Below are 23,667 nucleotides of genomic sequence, written 5' to 3'. Positions count from 1 at the left end.
GTGGTATTGATAGTGGTGACCGTAGTAATCATAATGTTATCCTTATTATTTGGTTCTCACTATCTGGTGGCTTTGCTAAGTGATATATAGACATTTTCTTATATAACCCTCAGAACAACCCTAGGAAGTGAATATCACTAATATCTTCATTCTGGATAGAAGGCCCAAGACTGAGATGCTGGGGTTTAATCTCAAAACCTGTATATTTCACCACTATACTATTCTGTTCCATTTCTAACTCTAAAAAGTTACCATCTAGTGTATGCATAGAGAGTTATAAAGGTGCAAAAATATTTCAGACCTCAACTTGGATATGGCTTCTAAAGGCTGCATCAGAGGCAACGACTGGACCAGCTGTCATTTAGGGCCCCACAGTCACTGCGAGTGGCCCTGTGTGGGGCAGGGGGATCACACTAGTAAGAAACAGGTCAGTTTCCTCTGCAGAATCGGTTCTCAGTAATACTCCATGAGAATTGTTTATGCAAAAGAATTTCGAGTAACAAATGCTAGAGAAATGATGCATTACTGTTTTTTGTTTGTTTGTTTGTTTTTGTCCTTAAGTTTGAATGCTTTCTGGTGTGCAGCTTATGTGTTTTACTTGGTAAATACACATTGGGTAGGAAAATGATGTTTTGAAAACACCTCTCACCAAACCATGTTCATCAAATATAATCGAATTGAGTCCATTTGACTTTATTTCGGACCTCCTGCTTATTCAGATTCTTCAATTTAACAGTGATTTTTAGATTCTGAATCCAGTTCTAGTATGTGACAAATAAAATTAGAGAGTGTTTATTAAGTTGGATTTGTAATTATTCAACTATCCCAGTGGTTGTCTCTGGAAATCCGTTTTAATATTAAATGTCAGTAATGAGACTTGGGTCTAGGAATCTGTTTTACTCTATTTTCTCCCTAGACCGGTGATGGCTGAATTTTTCATGCTGACTAACACTCCCTATCAGCCACCCACCTATATATTTATATCACCTCCACGATGTGGAAAACCTATTTTTAAATTAGACACCCTATTTCTAAGCCAAGATATCAGAGGAATCCAATAGGAGAGACCATTAAAGTAGATGAAAACAATCTGATCAGAGGCAGAAGTGAGAAAGTTCCTGGCTCTGTGGCTCCCTGATTATTGGCTGTATATGACTTTGAGTAACATAGCTAGCCTCTCTAAGCCTCAGCTTTCATTTCTGCAGAATGAGAAGTGGAGCTCTAAGAGCTGCTAAGAGGAGTAAATAAAATTATGCCTGGCACACCTTAAGTGATTAGTGAAGGCTACTTGTTATCATCATCGTCATCATCATCAACATCATCATTTTAATTTCAGGAACACGGAGATGGGAGTAGTTCCCACCACCAATTAAGACAAAGATGCTGCCTTTTGCTTCTGCTGAGGCACCTGAAAGCCAGAGCCAGCTGATGACTTAGTCACTGTGCCCTGCAACAAAATCCTAAGTGAGCAGAGAAGAGAGTGACTGGAGAAATGACAAATATTAGCTATAGGGGAAGAGGCCCACATTTGCATGAATAACAATAACAACAGGGCAACGAAAACAACAGACAGGAAAATGACCCTGCTGTTCTGTAGGGTGCGACCTCATGTGTTCTTGTCAGTGTTTCCTGGGAGGATTTTAAACTCCCAGCAGACACCATATATGCTTTTTTGAAAGCAGACCAAGGATAAGTAATGAATAAATAAATAAATAGTCTTTTGGGTACGGTGCCCAGCAAACAAGTGTTATGCCAATATCTTTTAATTTTTTTAAAGACTATTGCTGATGAAATGGAATGGAAAAGGAGAACATCTTACATTAATTAGGAAGATGCTTTTGACTGAATGGTGTCCCTCCAAAATTCATACATTGAAGTCCTAAGCTCCAAGGTTATGATGTGTAGCAATATGACCTTTGGGAGATAATTAGTTCAAGAAGATAGGACCTTCATGATGGAATTAATGCCCTTGTAAAAAGAGACAGCAGAGAGCTTGCTTCCCAGACCTGTCAAGTGAGCATAGAGCAAGAAGGTGACCTTACCAGAAATTGACCATGCTGGCACCTTGAGCTTGGACTCTAGCTAGCTTCCAGAACTGTGATCAAATAAATTTCTGTTGTTTCAGCCACTCAGTCTATGATATTTTGTTATGGCAGCCCGGGCTAAGTCAGAGGGTTCTCTGCAGTCACTGATAATAGACACATTCCCCTAGGTGACAATGGAAAATGGATCCTGAGACCAAGGTAGTGGCCAGAGCCAGAGCAGTGGACTCCAATTGGGCCCTACAACAACACAACTGAAAAGTCCAGTCCCGCTGCATCAGAATTACCCAGGATGAGCGCAAAGACTCCAGATTTTAAACACGTTTCCCAGTTGTTTCTGACAAGTAGCCGTGTGTGAGAGCCAAGGGTCAAGTGGAACGAGTCATTCAGGTTTGGATTGAAACTGACCCAGATTTTACAAACAGACATTGCCAGGCATGAAGGCTCAGTTCATCCACTTTCTCCAAGAGACTTTATTTCTTCATATTGTAGAAAAGAGGTAATAGTGATGCTAACATTTGTTGAGGCCTGGCATCTTCTAGGCACTGTGTGTCCATCACGCATTATTTCATTTAATTCTCACACCAAATTTTGGTTTTTAAATGAGGAAAATAAGACAGCGCGAATCTAAATGCTTACTGAAAATTCCACAGCTGCTAAATGGCAGAGTTAGATGCAAATGCAGGCTTATTAGACGCCAGAGCTGCAGTTTCTGTTAGGGTTAGTTGTGTGAATTTTCAAGTGCTAAGCATGGTACCTGGTGTATAGCACTTGTTCAATAAATTGTTGTAGTTGTTGTTACCGCTGTTAACTATCAATTATCTTCCTCATTGTTAGTTAGGACAGACCTGGGGTTAGTGTGGATTTCATTGCAGGCTCTCATGGATTGGTTGTGTGACCTTACACCATGGCCAAGTGCTTTCCAGAAAAACAGGTATTTCAACTTGTTCCCAGATGGAAACTAATCCTCATAAAAGATAACAGAGCAGTTAATTAAGCTATCTGATTTTGGAATACAAAGGCCTGGGTTCAAATCTTGACTCTACCAGCCACTAGCTGTGTGATCTGGTCAAATGGTTTAACTCCTCTGTGCCTGTTTTTTTCATCCAAAAAATAGGCTTAATAAGAATTCCTCCCTCAGAAAGTGGAATTAAATAAGATAATGGAATTAGGAATTAAATAAGAGAATTCTGATAAAACAGCTAGATGGGTGCCTGATAAGTACTCAATATGCGGTAGTTACCACTAATATTTTTTATTATCTTTCAGGAAACGTCTTTGACCTCTGTTACACAGTGGCTGACCCTGTGGCACAGGTGAGAACATTTTAGTCTATAAGCCATCCAAGTCTGCCTTTGATTCTATTCTAGAATAAGAGAAAGTCTGAAACACAATTCACATGACTTTAGGTTATGCAGCATAGCCCCCTAAACTCAGGCAGGATGGCACCCAAGGACGGCCAAAGCATGTGCTCTGCTCCCTCACCCAGAGAGCTGTTTCAACATTGAAGATCCAATTAGGGCCTGTCTCTTCCACAACAAATCTACACTCATTGTTCAGCTGGCATTGAATCAGATTCTTGCCATATTTGTGAATAATGAACGAACTTCAAATACTACGTAATGGTCTCCTACACATAGGCACATCTCACTGAACAGAAATGTGCTCTAGAGAATTTGAAGCTGCAGCAGTCTATGAATTGAACCAGAAAAATAAGAGCTGAAACCCCACAGAAGCCCTGAGCTGCCATCATCTGGGGTTCCAGGTTTTTCCATTTTTAACTTTTATAGCCTGAAACATAAAGCTATTGATTAATAACTTATTAATAACTGCCACAATTTACTGGGAATTTACTATGTAGCAGGCCGCTGCTAAGTCCTACATACACACAGCTATTTCATTTAGTCATTACTCTATGAGTAAGTACTCCTATTATCTCCACTGAAGAGATCAGGAAACAGACTCAGAGGGTAAATAATTTATATTAATACTAGGTTGCACAGCAGAAAATGTGACAGAGCAAGAAATGGAATCAGGCAGTTTAATTCCAGAACTATGAAACATTAATTATAGTTTTTTCTGAAATTTTTCAAATACTTGATTTTGAAAGTATGCTTTTTTCTAAAGTTTGATTTCTTATATTCAGAGACTCATTTCCTCATCTTTTGTGTTTATCATGAAAGCCAGTGAATTGATCAGAGTCACTTTAAAATTTTGCTTTTAGACAAGCTTTGCCCAAACACATCCATTCCTTCAAGAGAGGGCTACCTGGAGTGCTGATATCTAAGAAAAGATCATTTCTCTACATGGGCAGACGAATGGGGAGAGCTGACCAATTACCTCGAAAATACAATCGATGCCAGCAGGCAATAAGAATAATTTAAACCAATAAACTCTTTCCTCTTAACTGCTGGGTTTAGTGTAGGGTTTTCTTTTTCTGTCTTTTTGTTTTGCTTTCCATTGGTTGCGCTTTCCAAATAATTGTTCCATCTGTCCACTTCACTTTGCCTGAGTAATCACAGTCAGAGGGCACTTAGAAGTCAAACGTCAGACATGCAGGGAAAACTAATGCGTGGGAGGCTGTGGGAAGAGAAATCGTTGTCTGTTCTCTTTCCCTGCAGCTGGGCCAGGGATCTGAAAGTAAATTATAAGCACCAGTTGCCCCAGGGAAGAAGCTACTGTTTGGGAATGGAAATGGAAGAAGGATTTGTTGGACTCCACTGTCAGGAGCATTGGCTCCCAGGATCAAATGTGCTTAGCAATGGGATTAAGTAAAGAGATCACAGACAAGCCAGAGATTAAAAGTGTGGAGACAGGAAATGAAAACCAGAATCCTGGAACAGCTTTTTCCTGTGCCATTTACTCTGAAGTAGGCCCCCTGCTGGTCACTGTATGTGCCTTAACTATTTTGATCCTTGCTGCAGTTCTATTTCACAGATAAAGAAACTAAGGCCTAGAGACCTCAGATAACTTGCCCAGGACCACACAACTAGTAAATGACAGAACCAAAATTTGAACCCAAGTGTATCTTGATCCCATGCTCTTGCTCTTATCTACTACATCTGGCTACTCTAAACCAGGGATGATGACCAAGGGTGAAACAGAGTCCTAGAAAGGACAACGGTGCAAAGGTGAGCCCAGATTATAAAACCATGGATAATATGTATTACATAGCAAGATATTTTACATGCATTAGAGCCAAAATGCTTAGATTCAAAATCAATATAGAATTTCAATTTATAGAAGCACAGAAAGGTTTAGTAACTCACCTGAGGCCACAAAGCCAGTAAATAGGTTAGTGGAGAATTAAACCCATGTCTTTGAACCTGATCAAAGACTACACTTTTCAGCATATGAGGCAGCTTCCTTCCTTTCATACTATTAACTTCCAGGTAGATAGATTTAGTTCAGCCTCTTACAAATTATCTTCTAGAGAATGGCATGTTTCTAAAGATATTGAGTGAGAAATAAAAATAGATTTGTAAAAATGTTATATTAAACAAGGTTAAATAAAATCTAAGCCTTCTCCCTGTGTCTAATCTGCAAATGTCCATTGTAAATATCCAAGAGAAAGATGATAATGTTCCCAACTTAGTTGACCATGGAACCATTTTTTTTTTCTTTTTTTTTTTTTAGATAAAGGCTGGCCAGTGTGTCAACCATGGATGATGACTTGACTCCCATGTCTTTGCCTCTAAATAGCAAGATAGAGATTTTTTTAAAACACCAGCAATCACACTGTTTACTTCCTAATACCTATATCTTATGTAGGCTGGGCTACCAACCGGGGAAACGGGGAGGTTTACCTTGTTGCTCTCACACTGCCCTTTCAGGACTCCACTCCTGACTTTTATTCTAAATACCTTTATGTGAACCATCTTTCCCAGGTATAGCTAGTCACATAGAGATTATTCCGTTTTTAATAAATATTAATAGAAAGTAAAGGCTTCATTTGTTAACCCATTTTATTGACGAGCTCATGAAAAGGGAAAGTCAATGCAGAGAAATACCTCTTTGTGCTGGACTCTTAAACATGAGATCAACTTGTGCCTTGGGAAATGGATAGTAGAGTTTTCCTTGTGCTAAAGGATAGACCACAATTTACTCTGACTACAGATAAAGCTAGCACAAGGACCAGAGAGTTTCAGAGTATGATGTTGGGGGTGCAAATTGTAGAGCTAGGATGGTCTGGTGAGTTCAGTGAGATCACAAAGGAACCCTAGAACAAATTTTCAAGTAGACCCGTATGGAAAATTTAAGATTAGGCAGCCATAGTGGCATAAAATTGAGGAAATTAATCTACAATATTGTGAAGAAAATTATTTTTTTCATATTCCCCTAAACTTTGTTACAGTAAAATAATATCAGTATTTAGGAACATTGAATGGAAGGTCTGACCTGAACCAAAGGGAAAGAGGAGGCATTGATGCCAAGGGCATCTTCATTGGTCATGCCACCAGTGGGACTCAGACTTGATCAAGATGGGCTGTGGAAGCAGTTGGTTCAGTTCTGTATGGAGTTGTTGGGAAGTCTCACTTCTTCAGTCTTTCATTCAGTCTTCCATTCACTAGTCACTGAGTGTCTACTTTGTCAGGCACTGTGCTTGGTGCTAGGAATACACAGAGAGAAATAGAAACAGCCACTGATCTCATGAAACTGCACTCCACTGTGAAAGACGAATGTTAATAAAATTCAGACATCCTATTAAGTGAGAAAACTTTTGCACAGAAACCTTGCACAGAGTAAGGGGTCACAGCAGGTCAAGGTGATGATATGTAACGCCTAGTTCATATCTAGTGGACACCTAAAACATAACACAAACGAAACACCTTCTAACCTGCCTGTCCCCATCTCAGTAAATAGCTCCATTCTTGCAGTCACATAAGCCAACGAATCTTGGCGTCATTCTTCACTACTGCCTTTGTTGTGTACCAAATGTCCAACACTCTTCCCCGTCTCCACTGCTACCATTCTGGTCTGTTTCTCACGTGGATTACTGCAGTAGCCTCCTAGTGACTTTTTTCTTGTTTTCACTCGTTTCTTTTCTGCACAGAAGCCAGAGTGATTTCTTTGCTTAAAACTCCCCAGTGGCTTCTCATCTTATTCAGAGAATAAGGTAGAAATTGTTATAATGTCCTGAGTGTTTAAGCCCTATACGATACGCTTTGCTTGCCACTGTAGCCTCTCTGTCTTTGTCTCCTACTGCTCCCCTCCTGCCCCTCTGCAGCCACTCCGGCCTCCTTAATGTTCCTGGGACATAAGCACATACCAGCCTTATGATTTCACACTGATTGCTCCCTCTCTCTGGGATATCTTATCCTAGCTGCTGGCTCACTCACACCCTTCTTTAAGGCCTCTACCCAAATGTTGCTTATTCAGAGGGGACTTATCTGACTTTCTTATGAAAATGTGTATCCCTATAGCACTTTATTCCTCTTAATTAGTTTCTTTTGGCTTCGTAGGACTTACCACTACTTAACAACTCAAATATATGTTTATTTCATCATAGTCTACCTTCCTATCTCCTAGAATGTAAGTTTCATAAAAACAACCACCTTGCTTGTCTTATCCTCGCAGCCTTGAACGTAGTTGGCCCTCAATAAATATTTGAACAATGTATTAGACAATAAATGATGCAGTAAGAAAAAGTACCACATCAGCCCAAAAGCTTGGAGAAATGGGCACAATTCGATGACATTCAGCCCGCTTCATCTCTCCTGTTGTTGTCACTGTCCTTCCTACTATCTGTCATTCACACATCTTACTTTCTCCATTTCATATGGGGTATTGGATTCAGCTGTAGCTGACTATGTAGTGGCTTCAACAAGTGAAGTGTGGTTGTTGCTGTTTATTTGTCATATGAAAAACTAGAGGGAGGCAGTTGCCATATTTTCTCAGTGGCTTAAAGACACCAGAGCTGAGGTCTCTGTGATCCTTTCTGGATTGCCAGAAGACTCCACAGCATCATAAAGATGGAAAGAGGAGAAATGGAAATATACTATTGTAACGTTTTTGTACTACATATGAGTAGTATAAAATCACTAGAAGGCAGACTGATAATTTAAAGATAAATACTATAAAACCTATAGCAACCATTAAAACAACAACACTAAGAATTGTAGCTCGATACTCAGAAAAGTGGGTAAAATGAAGTTATAAAAAACCTAATATACCAAAAGAATTCAGTAAAAAGGAACAAAAAGCAGGTGGCACAGTAAAAAAAATAAGATTAATTTAAATCTAACTATATCAATAAGTACAACAAATGTGAATAGTACAAACTCTTCAATTAAAAGGCAAAGATATTGATCAGATTTTTTTAAAAGAACAAAATTCAACTATATGCTACCTACAGGAAACATACTTTAAAAGATACAAATAGGTTAAAAGTTAAAGACTGGAAAAAGGTACACCATGCTAATGCTAATTAAACAAAACTGGAATGGCTATATTAATATAAAAGTGAATTTCAAAGCAAAGATTATCAAGGATAAAGAAGGTCATTTCATAATGGTAAAGGGACCAGGTTATAAGGAGAAAATAACAATCCTAAATAGGTTAATGCATATAACAACAGGGCTTCAAGAATATAAAGAGAAAACTAACTGAAGTGAAAAGAAAAATAAATCCAAATTATATAAAATTTCAATACTCCTCTTGCAACAATGTATGGAACAGAAAACAGTGAGGATACAGAAGACTTAAGCAAACAGTTAGCTGACTTGACCTAATTGGCATTTACAGAACATTCAACAACAGCAGAATATACATTCTTTTTGAATATATCCAGAATATTTACCAAGATAAGCCATATTTTAGGCCATAAAATGTCTCAATAAAATTTTTAAAGAGTAAATCAAATCATGTTCTCTGCGAATAATGGAATTAAATTAGAAATCAAAATGAGAACGATCTCTGGAGAATCTCCCAAAGATTTAAAAAGTAAATAACATAATGCTAAATAAGTCAAGGGTCAAAGAAAAATTCAAAAGGCAAATTAGAAATTATTTTGAATCAATAAAAATAAAAACCCAATACATCAAAATTTATTGCATGACACTACTTTACAAGAAATGTATAGCACTAAATGCCCACATTAGGAAAGAAGTGTCTCAAATCAATGAATTCAGCTTTTGCTTTAAGAAATCAGACAAAAAACAAAGTGAAACCCAAAGTAAGCAGAAGAAGTAAAATAATAATGATCTGAGAGAAAATAAATGAGATAGAAAGTAGAAAAGCAAATAGAGAAAATCAATAACTAAAGTCTTATTTCTTGGGAAGATGTAGCCAGACTGATCAGAAAGAAAAGATAAAAGACACAAAATACCAATAATGGGAATGAAAGAGGTACATCTTTACAGATTCTTCAGATATTAAAAGTATAATAACAGAATATTATGAACATTATAACAATAAATTTGAAAACATAGATGAATTACAGAAGTTCCTTGAAAAGATACAAATTACCAATGCCTCTCAAGAAAAAAATAGATAACCTGATTAATATTATGTCTATTAAGGAAATTGAATTTATAATTAAAAACCACATGCAAAAAAAAAAAAAAAATCAAGCCTAGATGACTCACTGGTGAATTCTACCATATATTTAAGGAAGAAATAATACCAATTATATTCAAACTTTCCAGAAAAATTGAAAAGGGCCAAATAAGTCCCAACTTATTCTATGGGGTTAGCATTTCTTGATACCTATTACTTTCAAGAGTATAAATGCAACAATTCTAAATAAAATTTTAACAACTAGAATCCAATAATATAGAAAAGGATAATATACCATAACCCAATGCAAGATTGCTTTAACATTCAAAGTTTAATTCATGTAATTCACTACATAAACACATTCTTAAAGGAAAAAAAATATGAGCACCTCACTAGATGCAGGAAAAAGATCTGGCAAAATCAAATAAGTATTACTGAAAAAACTCTCAATAGATTAGAAGTAGAATGGGACTTCTTAAGTAGGTAAACAGATAAACCCATTTGTGAAAAATCCACAATTAACATCATACTTAATGTTAAAAAACTGATGCTTTTATCATCAACTCAGAAACAAAATAAGGATGCCTAATTGCACTGCTTCTATTAAAATTTTTACAGGAGATTTTAGACAATAAAACAAGGCAAGAAGTAGAAGTAGATGTAAAATAAGCACAAAACTGATAGTTATTTAGGGAAATGAAAATTTAAAACATAGTAACACACCACACATTCCTAGTAGAGTGGAAAATATTAGAAATTTTGACCATATAGTGTTGGTGATGATGCTGAGATACTAGAACTCTTATACATGCTAGTGACACAATCACTTTGAAAAAACAGTTTGCTTCAGGATACAAAAAGTTTCAGGACACAAAATCAGTGTATGGAAATTGGTAGCATTTCTATACACCAATAACTTTCAAGCTGAGAGGCAAATCATGAACACAATTCCATTTACAATAGCCTCAAAAAGAATAAAATACCTAGGAATACAGCTAACCAGGAAGGTGAAAGATCTCTACAATGAGAATTACAAAATACTGCTGAAAGAAATCAGAGACAACACACACAGATAAAAAACATTCCATGCTCATGGATAGGAAGAATCAATATTGTTAAAATGACCATTCTGCCCAAAGCAATTTACAGATTTGATGCTATTCCCATCAAACTACCAATAACATATTTCACAAAATTAGAAAAAACTATTCTGAAATTAATATGGAACCAAAAAAAGATCCCAAATAGTCAAAGCAATCCTAAGCAAAAAGAACGAAGCTGGAGAAATCACATTACTCAACTTCAAACTGTAACTACAAGTACATAGTAGCCAAAATAGCATGATACTGGTATAAAAACAGACATATAGACCAATGGAACAGGCTAGAGAACTCAGAAATAGATCTGCACACCTACAACCATCTGATCTTTGACAAAGTAGACAAAAACAAGCAATGGGGAAAGGATTCTCTATTTAATAAATGGTGCTGGGATAGCTGGCTAGCCATATGTAGAAGAATCAAACTAGACCTCTCCTTTTCATATATACAAAAATCAATTCAAAATGGATTAAAGATTGAAATATAAAATCTAAAACTATGAAAACACTAGAAGAAAACCATTGTACATAAGCCTTGGTAAAGATTTCATGATGAAGTCACCAAAAGCAATTGCAACAAAAACAAAACTAGACTACATGGAACCTAATTAAAGAGCTTCTGCACAGCAAAAGACAATCTACAGAATAGGAGAAAATATACAAAAACTATGCATCCAGCAAAGGTCTAATATCCAGAATCTATAAGGAACTTAACAAGCAAAAAACAAACAACCTTATTAAAAAATGGGCAAAGGACATGAACAGACATTTCTCAGAAGAAGACATACACGTGGCCAACAAGCATATGAAAAAATGCTCAATATCACTAATCATTAGAGAATTCAAATCAAAACCACAGTGAGATATCATCTCACACCAGTTAGAATAGCTATTGTTAAAAAGTCAAAAAATAAGAGATGCTGGCGAGGTTGCAGAGAAAAAGGAATGCTTACAAGCTGTTGGTGGGAATGTCAATTACTTCACCCACTGTGGAAAGAAAGAAGTTTGGAGGTGTCTCAAAGACTTTAAAACAAAATTACTATTTGACCCAGCAGTCCCATTTCTGGGTAAATACCCAAAGGAATATAAATTGTTTTACCAAAAACATATGTGCACCTGTTCATTGTAGCACCATTCACAATAGCAAAGATGTGGAATCAACCTAGATGTCAATCCAACAGTGGAATGAATAAAGAAAATGTGGTATATATATGCTATGGAACACTACTCAACCATAAAAACAAAATTAAATTCTTTGCAGCAACATGAATGGAGCTAGAGACCATTATCCTATGTGAATTAACACAGGAACAAAAAAACAAATACCACATATTCTCACTTACAACTGGGAGTTAAACACTGAGTACTCATGGACACAATGGTGGGCACAGTAGACAATGGGGCCTACTTGAAGTTAGAAGCTGGGAGAAATGTGAAGTTTCAAAAACTACCTATTGGCTACTATGCACACTACATGGGTAATGAAATCATTTGTACACCAAACCCCAGTGACATGCAGTTCACCCATGTAACAAACCTGCACATGTACCTCATGAACCAAAAATAAGTTGGAAAAAACAAAACAAAGCAGGATGGCATTTCTTAAAATGTTAAATATATGCTTATCATATGACCTGGCCATCCTACTATTGTTTTCCCAAGAAAAGTAAAAGCACACACAAATGTTTCTAGTAGTTTTATTTGTAATAGTCAAAAATTGGAAACAACCTAAATTAAGGTAACTGAATAAACAAACTCTGGTATATCCATATAATGGAATGCAAATCAACAATAAAAAGAAATGAACAATTGATGCATGCAAAAACAGTAGTTGATCTCAAAATAATGCTGATCAAAGGAAGCAAGAAGAAAGAGTATATACCATAGGATTGCATTTGTATAAAATTACAGAAAGTACAGACTTATGTATAGATATAGAGCAAATCAGAGGTGCCTGAGATTATGGAAAAGGAGAAGTGTGGGCAGGACAAAGGGCTGGAAAATATTACAAAAAGGGCTTGGTGTGGTGGCTCATGCCTGTAATCCCAACACTTTGGGAGGGTGAGGTGGGCGGATCAGTTGAGGTTAGGAGTTTAAGACCAGTCCAGCCAACATGGTGAAACCCTGCCTCTACTAAAAATACAAAAATTAACCAGAAGTAGTGGTGTGTGGCTGTAATCCCATCTACTTGTGGGGCTGAGGTTGTAGAATCACATGAACCCAGAAGGCAGAGGTGACAGTGAGCCAAGATTGTACCATTGCACTCTGCCTAGGTGACAGGGTGAGACTCCATCTCAAAAAAAGAAAAGAGAAAAGAAAAGGCATGAGGAATCTTTTGGTAGTTGGGTATGTTTACTACATTGCTTGGAATGATGGCTTCAGGGTGACAGTATACATGTCATAACGTCAAATTCTGCACCTTAAATATCTCCCATTTATTAAATGTCTATTATACTTCCAAAAGATTTTTAAAAAGAAAGGGTGGAAAGGACTGTATTAACTATTTATTAAAATCTTCTTATAAATACTAGAACACTATCACAAAATAATTATTGTATATATGGAGAAGAGTAAAATACAATCTTTCGGTCTTGGCTACTTTTAAATTACATTCCAAAATGGCCTGCTAGGATGCATTAGGCAAGAAATAATCGGTGTCTTTTTATTTTCTCAGTGTCTACCCTACAAATATTACATGGATCTATTTGAGGATGTTAGGCACCTTCATTTCCTTTGATTCATAAAATAGAGTGAGATTTCTAATGAGGCACTTTGCAGCATCATTATTTTTGAGAGTATAAAACATTTCCTTTGTTCAGTAAATTATTAGGATATAGGATCAAGAGCTCAATAAAGAATGAGTAGCTCCAATGTCTCACCAACAGTCTGAAATTTCTTCACCTCTTTCCTTTCTCACTCGGATTGCAAATCACCACAAATCCCTAGCTGATTCTACCTTCTTAATAATCTGCCGAATGCAGTCACTTCCTTCCACCTCGCTTCCCTTTCTTCCAGTAAATGAACTGTTGTGATGGTCAGTTTAGCCAATTAACAATTTTTCTGATTGCCAATTGAAATCCTCCAGTAAACTACACCCAGCAAAATGATCCAATGATGGTTTTACCATTCTGTTTCTAATGGTGGATTCAATCCTGTGCGAAGGAAATGTTTGACTTTAAAACCTGATGTGCTTACTATCTCTGCTTGTTTCTGTTCTGTATGAGCTCTCTGGCAAACTGGGGACACACAAGTGGCCTTTCTTTACTAAACACAGTGGCAATTGCTAAAAAATCAAGCAAGTACAGGATATAGAGGTGGCAAGTGAAAAATGAAAGACTCTCTTTTTCACTGAAGTCTGAAGTCCTTATTTTTAACTGTCTCTGGAGTACCTAGGTCTCTCCTTTTAGAAATTCAGCTTCGTAGATAGATTTCCAAATTGGGGCTGACGTGTCAGCAAGATATTCATTCATATTTCACACTAAGTGCCTTCCATAAGTTATCGTGGTATCCTCATAACAACAGAAAGGATTGCACCGTTACAGGCTCTTTCTATGTAGTGAATATACATTTATAGCCTATAACATAACCAATTTCAAATTAGATTTCTCTCAGAGAAAATTTTTCTGCGCAAGGATTGATCTCTCTCTCTCCCTCTCCCCCACTATCTCCCTCTCCCTCCCCCTCTCTGCAGAGAGAAGCACACTACTAGCACAAAGCCCCTGAAAATAACTCTTTACAATCACCTCCCAATCAATAAGGAGCTTTATTTGCTGCATGTCACACCCTCTGTTCATTGTACTCACAAAGCTGAGTTGGCACAAAAGAGGCAGCACAAAGGCCAGCCTCAACTCTGAAGGGCCCTGTGCAGGACCTCAGAGCCTTGGGCTGGCTCCAAGTCGGCTGTTAACTCACTGTGTGGCCATGCCCCTTTTGGGCTTCAGTGTCCTCTGCTTTTAAATGAGGCAGTTGGACCAAGTGATCTCCAAGGGCTGACCAGATTCAGAAATTGTCTATTCCATGATCCTAGAGATAAGATAGGTGCATGCCATCTGTGGGCTGAGCTTCCAACCATTTGGTAGATGAAACTCAGGGCCTTTTTGAGCTGTGGAGGGTGAGAAAAGCATGAGCACCTTCCAAGATGTTTAGCCACTGGATCTGCATCAGCCTCCTGATCAGGAACGTTGCTTGTGGACACCATCACCATAGCAACTGAGCTGTCATTTAACACTGGGGTTTAGGGAAACTGTCAAGGTCTGTAATTTAAGAGAAACAAATTTTCCTTTCTGACTATGTTGGTATAATTCTCCCAATCATCCCACTTTAGCAATCAAATATACTTCCCCAAAAAGCACTCATTAAATCTACACAGGTTTCTTGCCAAACCATCACCATTGCAGGTAGCCTGGTGGTAAAAGGGAATCTGGTATAGGGATTGGATTTGTCCCCTTGGTGTCCCACGTCTGCAACTGAAGTAATTTTATGGTGTTGTGAGTTCTTTTTCCTCTTAGGGTCCCACTTCCTAATCTGTGAAATAGTAAGTATGAACTAGATTAAAGTGTCTTTCAGCACAAATATTCTAACCAGAGATTTTCAAATTGGTGGCACAAAGACAATATTCAGCCTGCAGATGTGATGTTTGCCCTATGCTGTACGAGCCATCCTGTGTGAGTGTTCTAATTTGAACTTATTGACAACACTTAAAAATTTGGAGTTTTTTGAACATTTGGATTAGTCACATAATAATCCAGATTTCTGGCTGCTTCTGAAAAATATCACCCAATCCAGTAACACTGGGCTGAAATTTTTCATAGCAACCTTTAGCTGCAGCTAAATAGCTGCTGACCTTCAGGCAAGGCCTGAATCCTCCAGTTCCTTCATTTCTACCACTTTCGAGATGATCACAGACTGAAATCAAATGTTAAATCACTCAATGTCTGACACCTGGACAGCTTGTCTCATTTACATCCTAATCCATACAGGCATTTGTGTTTTCAGCTGCTACTTAGCACTTTTAGGAAAGAAATGGCATGGTCCAGACTTTCTCTGCATCACTAATTCCCCCATTTGGCAATAATATTGGTGGGAGACAGAACTTGGGTCCAATGGAAGCCTGCCTTGGACAAGGAAACTGACAATATCTTGGCTTCGTGGAACCCTCACAGTAATCAACCAACTCTAATCAACCAAGCTTATGCCTCTGGGCAACGCTATTCATGAGTATACATTAGGAACTGGCATTGGTATGTGACTTGGTCATATAATGCCTTGTGAATTCACTAAGTCGGTAACTTCTATGATTTGGGTTTTTCAGATGTGAAATAATTTCACACATAAGCAAAGTTCCTTCTAGAGCTAAAATTCTCTGAAGTAGTCTAAATATCTAGACATAGGCTCATATATAATATGCCTAGGTTTGTATGTATGCATGTGTGTGTGTCAGAGTTGTATATGTCTGCTTGCTTTAAAGTACATGTTTTGTGAAAATAGAAACAGCGTCTACATCCAGAATCATAACTAATGATATAGGAACTGTGCCAGGACAAAAATCGGGGGGAAATCTCATCCTTAGCTATTGTTCCCTAAGACAGACATGGTCTCAGATCTCAACAGCAGAACTGACTCAGTGTGGAGAGGGTCACTGATAACTCACAAGTCAGGGCACGAACCTGTCAAAGAATGTCTGATGCTGGAATCCAAGGCCAGAGCAGAAAGTACACGAAAGGATCAGCAATGTAGGTGTGTCTTTCTATGCACTAATACATGCTGCCAAAGGCCTTCCTTCTCCTCTTCCAGGTGCTAGTTTTATCAGGAAGTTTTAACCTTGTGTCATCTTAGAGGAGACACTGATACTCTACTACTTGATATCTGAAACTGTATTCCAGCTCTGCCTTCCAAATGAGACTCTTGCTGCGAAGCCTCTCTGGGCTAAAGGGCCCAGACTATCAAATGGGTATCCAATCTCTGTACACTGGGAATATTGCAACTCAGGCTTGATTGAAACGCCAACTCTGCCATGCCCTAGGTGTGACCTCGAGGGAGTTACCAAAACTTCCTGAGTCTCAGTTTCCTCCCCTGTAAAATGGGGATAATAATAATGCCCTCCACGTGATTTATGTAAGAATGGAGTTATTCCAAGTCAAGTACTTAGCACAGTGCATGAAATTTTCTCAGCCAATATTCTTCTTCTTCTTTTTTTTTTTTTTTACTATGGAACATTTTAGAATCAGTACTTACTACTACTACTACTACTAGTATCCATTATTAAATCTCTTGACTGTGCTATACACATTTAATATCCACAACCCTATGGATACTATTATTATTGCCATTTAAGATGGGGAAACTGTCTCATTATGCTTAGAAAATTGTACCAAGTCAGAGCCCAGCTATAAACTCGGTCTAATTGCAGTCTCTACTTTTAATAATGACCCTGTGCTCCTTCCAGCAAATAACCTGTCAACAACACTGAGTAGAGCATATGAGAGACAATGCTCCTTTCATGTGGCTGAGTGAAGGTTTCCATATAGGAATTCAGTAAAAATCTGTGGCTGACAATGAAAATGATACTCAGTTCCCTGTGCATTTTTAAAGGTCAATTTGTTTATGAAATTTCATGGTTATTTTTCTTACTGAATTTAATCATTCTTAAATTCATACCATCTCCCAAACTTTGACTCTGCAATAGTCTCTTGAATTTTAAAACCTAGTTGAATTGAAGGGGAATGTTCATGCTGTTGAGAAGGAAACTGGCACCCTGCTATCCAGAAGTGTCTGTAACGGATTTTTTTGGATATGTAAAGGCATTAGAGTATGTCTTAGTATATGTGTTAACATATGTATTAGCATTGGCTATATATATTTGTAGAAACGAGGAGTCACTATTACCCAGAACATTTAGACCCATCAAATGTCCAATTGAATCTGAAACAAAAATCCCCTTGGAACAAAATAGGCCACATTTGTCAGAAAATGACTCCCCAACTCTGTGAGCCACCCCGCCCCATCCCCAGCCTTGTTTTTTTGTTTTTCCCTACTATGCAGTCAGCCTGACTTTGGCAAGCAGTCAAGAAGTGAACAAGAGAGATGGAAGTGCTCTGGGTATCTAACCCCTTACTGGCCACTCAACCATGCAAGCTGTGAAACCCACTTAGGAAAAAAAAAATGTTGCCTTTCTTTTCCTCTCACCCCCTAACGAACTGCCTCTTTCTCTTCCCCACCATTACAGAAGGAAAACAATCAAAAGCATTAGTATTCCCGTGAAAAGGGCCAGTCACACAGAGGACGACTGCAAGCCCTTCGTAACCACTCCAGGGAGGTGCCAGGGCCTGAGAAGGGACAAACTCCAATTGCTCCAGTTCAAACTGGTCCTGGCATGGTCAGACAGAGGAGACAGAGCAGTGATTCACAGCAGGACGTGGTGCTTGCAGACTGACTGTACTCTCAGGAGTCATTAGGGTCTCTTCTCTGACGAGATGATACCTGGTGTGCAAGTCTCCTTTTAGAAATGCATAGATTCTGCCATATATTTCTTTTCTTGTTGGTCTCTTAAGAACAACTGGGAGCTCTTATCTAACCTGAAGTGTCTCCTTGTATTGCTTTCAGGAATTGGGACGCTCACCCAGGACACACTATGGTGCTTCAGCCAAGTGAAAGGCACTATCGAGATTGGAACCACAGAAGGTAGGAGAAATCCCCATATCCTTTTCCTTGCCTCCTTGGGAGTTTGTGCTGGTTTCAAACTTAAAAACTTTCATCTTTGCTTCCATGAATCTAAGTCCCCACACACCCAAGAATTGCATTCTAAGCTAGAAATGGATTTAATAATTTCTTTCTCTCCTGTTATTTTTTTTTTCCTGGTGAAATTTATTTTATTCCCACCAATGAGGCAGCACTGAAATGAACTTTCAGTAAAATAGGTTTGCAGAGACAGAGGCTAAACTAGTCATGCCTTGTTTCAGGATGGTTTGTCAGCACTGTAGAATTCCGAGTCCAAGCATTTTAAGACTGTCAACCATAAATCTCTCCCTTCCATTCTATGTGGAGGATCACTGCTTATACATGAAGCACAGAGGGAGATTGGAGAATTCAAGTCTAGTCATATGACTTATGGGAACATTGAATCCCAATCTTAGCATATAATTGCCTTTCTGGTTCTCAGGAGACTTTCCTATTCCAGAGCCCTTTACCTGGGATAATGCATTAGTTTTCCTCCTCCTGAAGAACTTTTTAATTTTCTTTATTTTCTTCTTTTGTAAGCCTGGACTTGGAGACCTCCATGACTCTCCCTAAGGGTGTCTGCCTTACAAAACACTGAATGATAGGCAATTGGAAGGAACCAGAATAGGACTTCTGGGTGTTTTAAATCATGGTTTAGCTTTTGTAGCAGAATGCAGTAGGGCTTGCCTGAAACAGATTTTGCTGCCTTGACGGTAGGTTTAGATTTTAGATGTGGTGTAACACAGGTCTAAAACTAGTTTTAAAGAATGATGAAGTGAGCAGTTTTAAAGAATGATGACGTGAACACTATAATCAAACTAACATGCACAAACACATGTGAATTTCTGGTCATCCTGTAGCATTTCAATTCTAAGTAAAACATAATTTGAGTAAAAATTAATCCGATAATTTGAAAAGGGTAGTTTATTTACAATCTTGCCATAATTTCTTTTTAGAGAATCTAATAGTGGGTGACCAAAACCCAAATACTCTATGTTTACAAAGTAGGAGAAAGTACAGTAAAATAAGTTAATAAATAAATCTATATAAAATTATACTTAAAAGAAATTGATACAATGACTGTACATAAAGTACAGTGTGATGTTTTGATGTGTGTATATTGTGTAATGATATCAAACCGAGATAATTAGCATATCCATTACCTCATACATTTGTCATTTATTTGTGGTAAGAAGATTCAAAATCCTTTCTCTTAGCCGTTTGGAGATATACCATATGATATTGTTAACCACAGTCAACCTACTGTGCTATAGAACAAAACTTATTCCTCTGATCTATGACTTTATACCCATGGACCAATCTCTTTCCATCTTCCTACCACCCTCCCAGGCCTCTGGTAACCACTATTCTACTACTCTCTACTTCTATGAGATCAACCTTTTTAGATTCCTGATATGAGTGAGAACGTGTGGTATTTGTCTGTCTGTACCTGGTTTATTTCACTTAATATAATGCCTTTTAGGTTTATCCATGTTGCCACAAATGACAAGATTTCATTTTTTTGTGGATAAGTAATATTCCATTGCATATACATATATATGTATATATATAATATATATATCACATTGTATGTATCTATTCATCCTCTGTTTATGGACACTTAGGTTGAGTTCATAATTTGGCTATTGTGACTAGAGCTGCAATAAACATGGGAGAGCAGATTACTCTTCTATGTACGGATTTTATTATTTAAATATAGACCCAGTAGTAGGATTACTTGATCTAAAATTGTATTTGTATATAGAATCCTCTATTTTTGAGATGAATTGTCAAATAGAGCCTTATAAAAAAATCCTTCTAAAGACCCATGAAGACAGATAGAAAATTATCAATCTCATTTTATACCACTTAAAAAAAACCTTTGAATATCTTCTATATGGCAGCACTGTGCTAGACATTAGAAACTTGTTTAAAGGGAAGGAAAAAATGACCTATTCTCTAACCTCATGGATCTTAAGAAAACAAAGTTCAAGTTAATCTGTTTTAAATTTTGGCCATGATTCAAAATCACTTGAACTTTTTCAACAATAGAGACTCCCAGGTCTCCAAGAGCTACTGTGCTAGAGTTTCAAGGATTAGGGTGATACAATGTGTTTTAATTAGTTTACTCAGTTAATTCTGATGTAGCAGACCGGCATTGGGCACCACAAGGCTAGATGACTTGTTCCAAGCTATCCATTATTCTCTTACTCTGCACTTACGTCTTGTCCTTGTTATGGGCTTCCCATCAGTTATGAGAAGTCTGAGTGTCTGCTGTAACTGTAGGTCTTACCAGTTGCAGACTTATTATTTGCTTAAGACAAATTAATAAGATAATACAGATACAGCACTGGCGGCCACAGTGCTAAATACTTTGTAAGTACTTGATATTTGTAAGCTATTATTATAAATACTATTATAATTAGACCCTCATTGTAAATTAATCTTCACCAAAACCTTATGACAGGGAAGAATTTTTATTTCCCCTTTACCTAGCAGGATATTGAAGTTAAGCAAACAGACAAAAAATATTAAGTACATTGCCAAAGACACTGTAGCTTAAATATGGGTGAGGTAGTTTTCAAACCTAGTCTTTGGGAGTCCAAAGCCCCTACTCTTTAAACGTTGTTTTGAAAATAGAGATTCTGACTTAGTACTCTGGAATGAGGGCTTGGAATGTGCATTTTGCACACATGCCTTTAATCATGAATACAGCTGAACTGACGACAGGTTTAAATGTTTACTGTGCATGATACAAAAGTAGCCTGCTTGAACTGATTGTTAATTGGGTCAGAGTCAGGATCAAAATGACAATCAATCCCTATTTTGTTTAGAAAATGCACTTTAAAATAGCAAATAAAGGCGGACACTTTTTAAAAAGAAGAATTAGGTTGGTCACAAACACATAGCCACTGGTGTGGAGGTTTCCTGGCCAACACATCTTAGATGTCATTTAACCTCCACTAATACTGCTCAGTGGAAATTGAGTATTTGTTGAGTGAGTTAATAAATGACTTTCACTTGCTACTGGTTAAAAATCAGATTTCTTTTGGTTTAATTGGCTTAATCTACCCAAGTTAATTTTCTATATGATCAAAGTCAATAAAACTTATTCGGCTTTCCCTTCCAGATTACTTCTTCCTATTAATGGCTTTTTCTATTTCAGTTCTATAACTTTCTAGCTGGTTACCTTGGCAAGTTAATTAATGTCTCCATGCTTCAGTTTTCCTCATGGGCAGAATGGGGATAATAGTATAGCTACCCATTATGCTATAAAGGCTAGGAGTGTGTGTGTGTGTGTATACACACATACATATATGAGTATATATATTATATATATGTGTATATATTTTACACATATATTATAGTGTATACATATGTATACACATATATGTATATATATTATACATACATATATGTATATATACACATATGCATATATGTTTGTGTATGATATTGTACATATATAATAATATATTACATATATAATACACATACATAATATATGTGTGTGTGTGTGTGTATATATATATAAGACCATTGGTAATAGATTGTTATAAGATGTTCAAATTGCATCTTGATGCAAGATATTTATGTGGATCTCAGGTATCAAGTAGTAGACTAGAACTTTTTCACATGTCAAATTATTCTATAGGACTTTAAATGAATGATACTGTGAGTTCAACAATAAACATTTAGTGAGTGCTTACTATATCCAGGGTACTGTCTCAGAAAGTGAGAGGGTTATAAAGATAAATAAAATATAGTCTAAGGTCTCAAGAAATGCACCATTAAAGGAGAGACAGAGTATAGACCAGAAAAATAAAGTATCATATCAAATAGAACACAAGGTAAAGTGAGCTACAGATATATGTGCTTAGGCTAAAGCCTACAATGCTTTGACTACCAAAGAGGTAGGAATCTCACACATTTGGGGGAGCAAAACAGATTTGTGGGAAGAAAGCCTTTAAAATAAACCTTAAATACTTTTTAAAAACATAACTTTTCTTATTTTTCTGATTTTTCTAATTACTAAAACAACATATTTTCAGTGTAAAAAAGTTTGAATTTAACCAATAAATATCAGAAAATAAATGTCATTCATAAACCCACAACCCATAGGTCAGCACTGACAAAAGTTTATGGTATATTTTTCTTTTTTTTTGTTTGTTTGGGTTTTGCCTGTTTGTTTGTTTGTTTTTTCCAGCACAAGCGACACAGAATATGGTATATTTTTCTAACCTCTTGATTATGTGTATATGGTCATTAATTGATTCAGTCAAGAAACAAGAACTATGTGTCAAGTACTGTGCAAGGAACTGGTTAGTTTACACCAAACAATATCAATATGATTTTTCTTTACCAAAATGGAGTCATAATGGAAATACTATTTTGTAAATTGATGTTTTTACTTAACAATGTCTAGGATTATCTTTCATATAATGAGAGGTATGTATACCCTAGTTTATTTACCTATATTTTCAATATTTATAACATTGTTATGAATACCTAGTAGTTAAATCTTTACATTTATCTGGGAAAAGCAGTGAGATATAGTAATTAAGAGCATATGTTTCACAGTTAAAAATACCTGGTTCAAATTTGGCTTCACCTACTTACAGGCATGGAGTAAGTTACCTCGAATTTTTTGTGATTCTATCTCCCGATATGTAAAATTGGGATAATAAAAGCTATCCTGAAGAATTGTTATAATATAATTAGATATATACTTTAAACAACATAGCACATAGACACTATTCAATAATTGTGATTAGCTACTGTGATTATATCTCTGGGACACATTCTCAAAAATACCATTCCTTGGACAAGCTTTATAAGAAGTCTGATGAGAGACAATGTGACTTTATTAAAGTGGGGAAAGTACAGATGAAGAGATAACAGGCTCCGTACACGTTTTGGAGGCAATAGGCTAGATTTTAGGGGAGAAGTAAACTAAGGAATTAAGATAGTTTTCAGGTTTTAGCTTTGAACAATTGGGTGGTGGTGGGCACCAGTTATTAACACTGTGGAACCTGAAAAAGAAAGATATTTGGGGAGAAAAATCATGAGCTTCATTTTGAAAATAATTAATGTTAAGTAGCTATAAGATACAAAGGTATAAACATCAAGAAAGAAGTTATATGTATACGAGTCGTATATATGTCTTAAAGAGACAATCTGAGAGATACAGATAGAAACTGGGGAGGCCTCAGCATGCAGATGGTATTTGGAACCATTAAACTGAATGGGATCACATAACTCATGCAGATCATATGGACATGCAGTCAACAAACGATTTGCTGATGCCCTAAA

General features: G+C 36.9%; 1 protein-coding gene across 8 annotated transcripts in view; it reads left to right on the top strand.

The window, feature by feature from the left end:
- Positions 1–17,856: 17,856 nt before the first annotated feature.
- The window catches only part of PPP2R2B (protein phosphatase 2 regulatory subunit Bbeta), a 478,247-nt gene continuing 472,436 nt past the window's right edge, over positions 17,857–23,667 (top strand). For 4 of the 8 annotated variants that reach the window (XM_012456750.3, XM_064366487.1, XM_064366488.1 and 1 more), the window contains exons 1-2: positions 18,012–18,120; positions 18,241–18,318. In XM_012456750.3, coding sequence (XP_012312173.1) covers positions 18,111–18,120; positions 18,241–18,318 — 88 coding nt within the window. In that variant the 5' untranslated portion in view covers positions 18,012–18,110. Of the gene's footprint in view, positions 18,121–18,240; positions 18,319–23,667 lie in introns of those variants that run through there. The other 4 variants (XM_012457048.3, XM_012456992.3, XM_012457554.3 and 1 more) reach the window with 4 other exon arrangements.

Source organism: Aotus nancymaae, unplaced genomic scaffold, assembly GCF_030222135.1.
Source record: "Aotus nancymaae isolate 86718 unplaced genomic scaffold, 86718_ANA_hifiasm-v0.15.2.pri h1tg000064l_1, whole genome shotgun sequence".
In the NCBI taxonomy this organism is placed as follows: Eukaryota; Metazoa; Chordata; class Mammalia; order Primates; family Aotidae; genus Aotus; species Aotus nancymaae.
The sequence above is the reverse complement of the archived record's forward strand: the minus strand, read 5'-3'. Positions and strand labels throughout refer to the sequence as shown.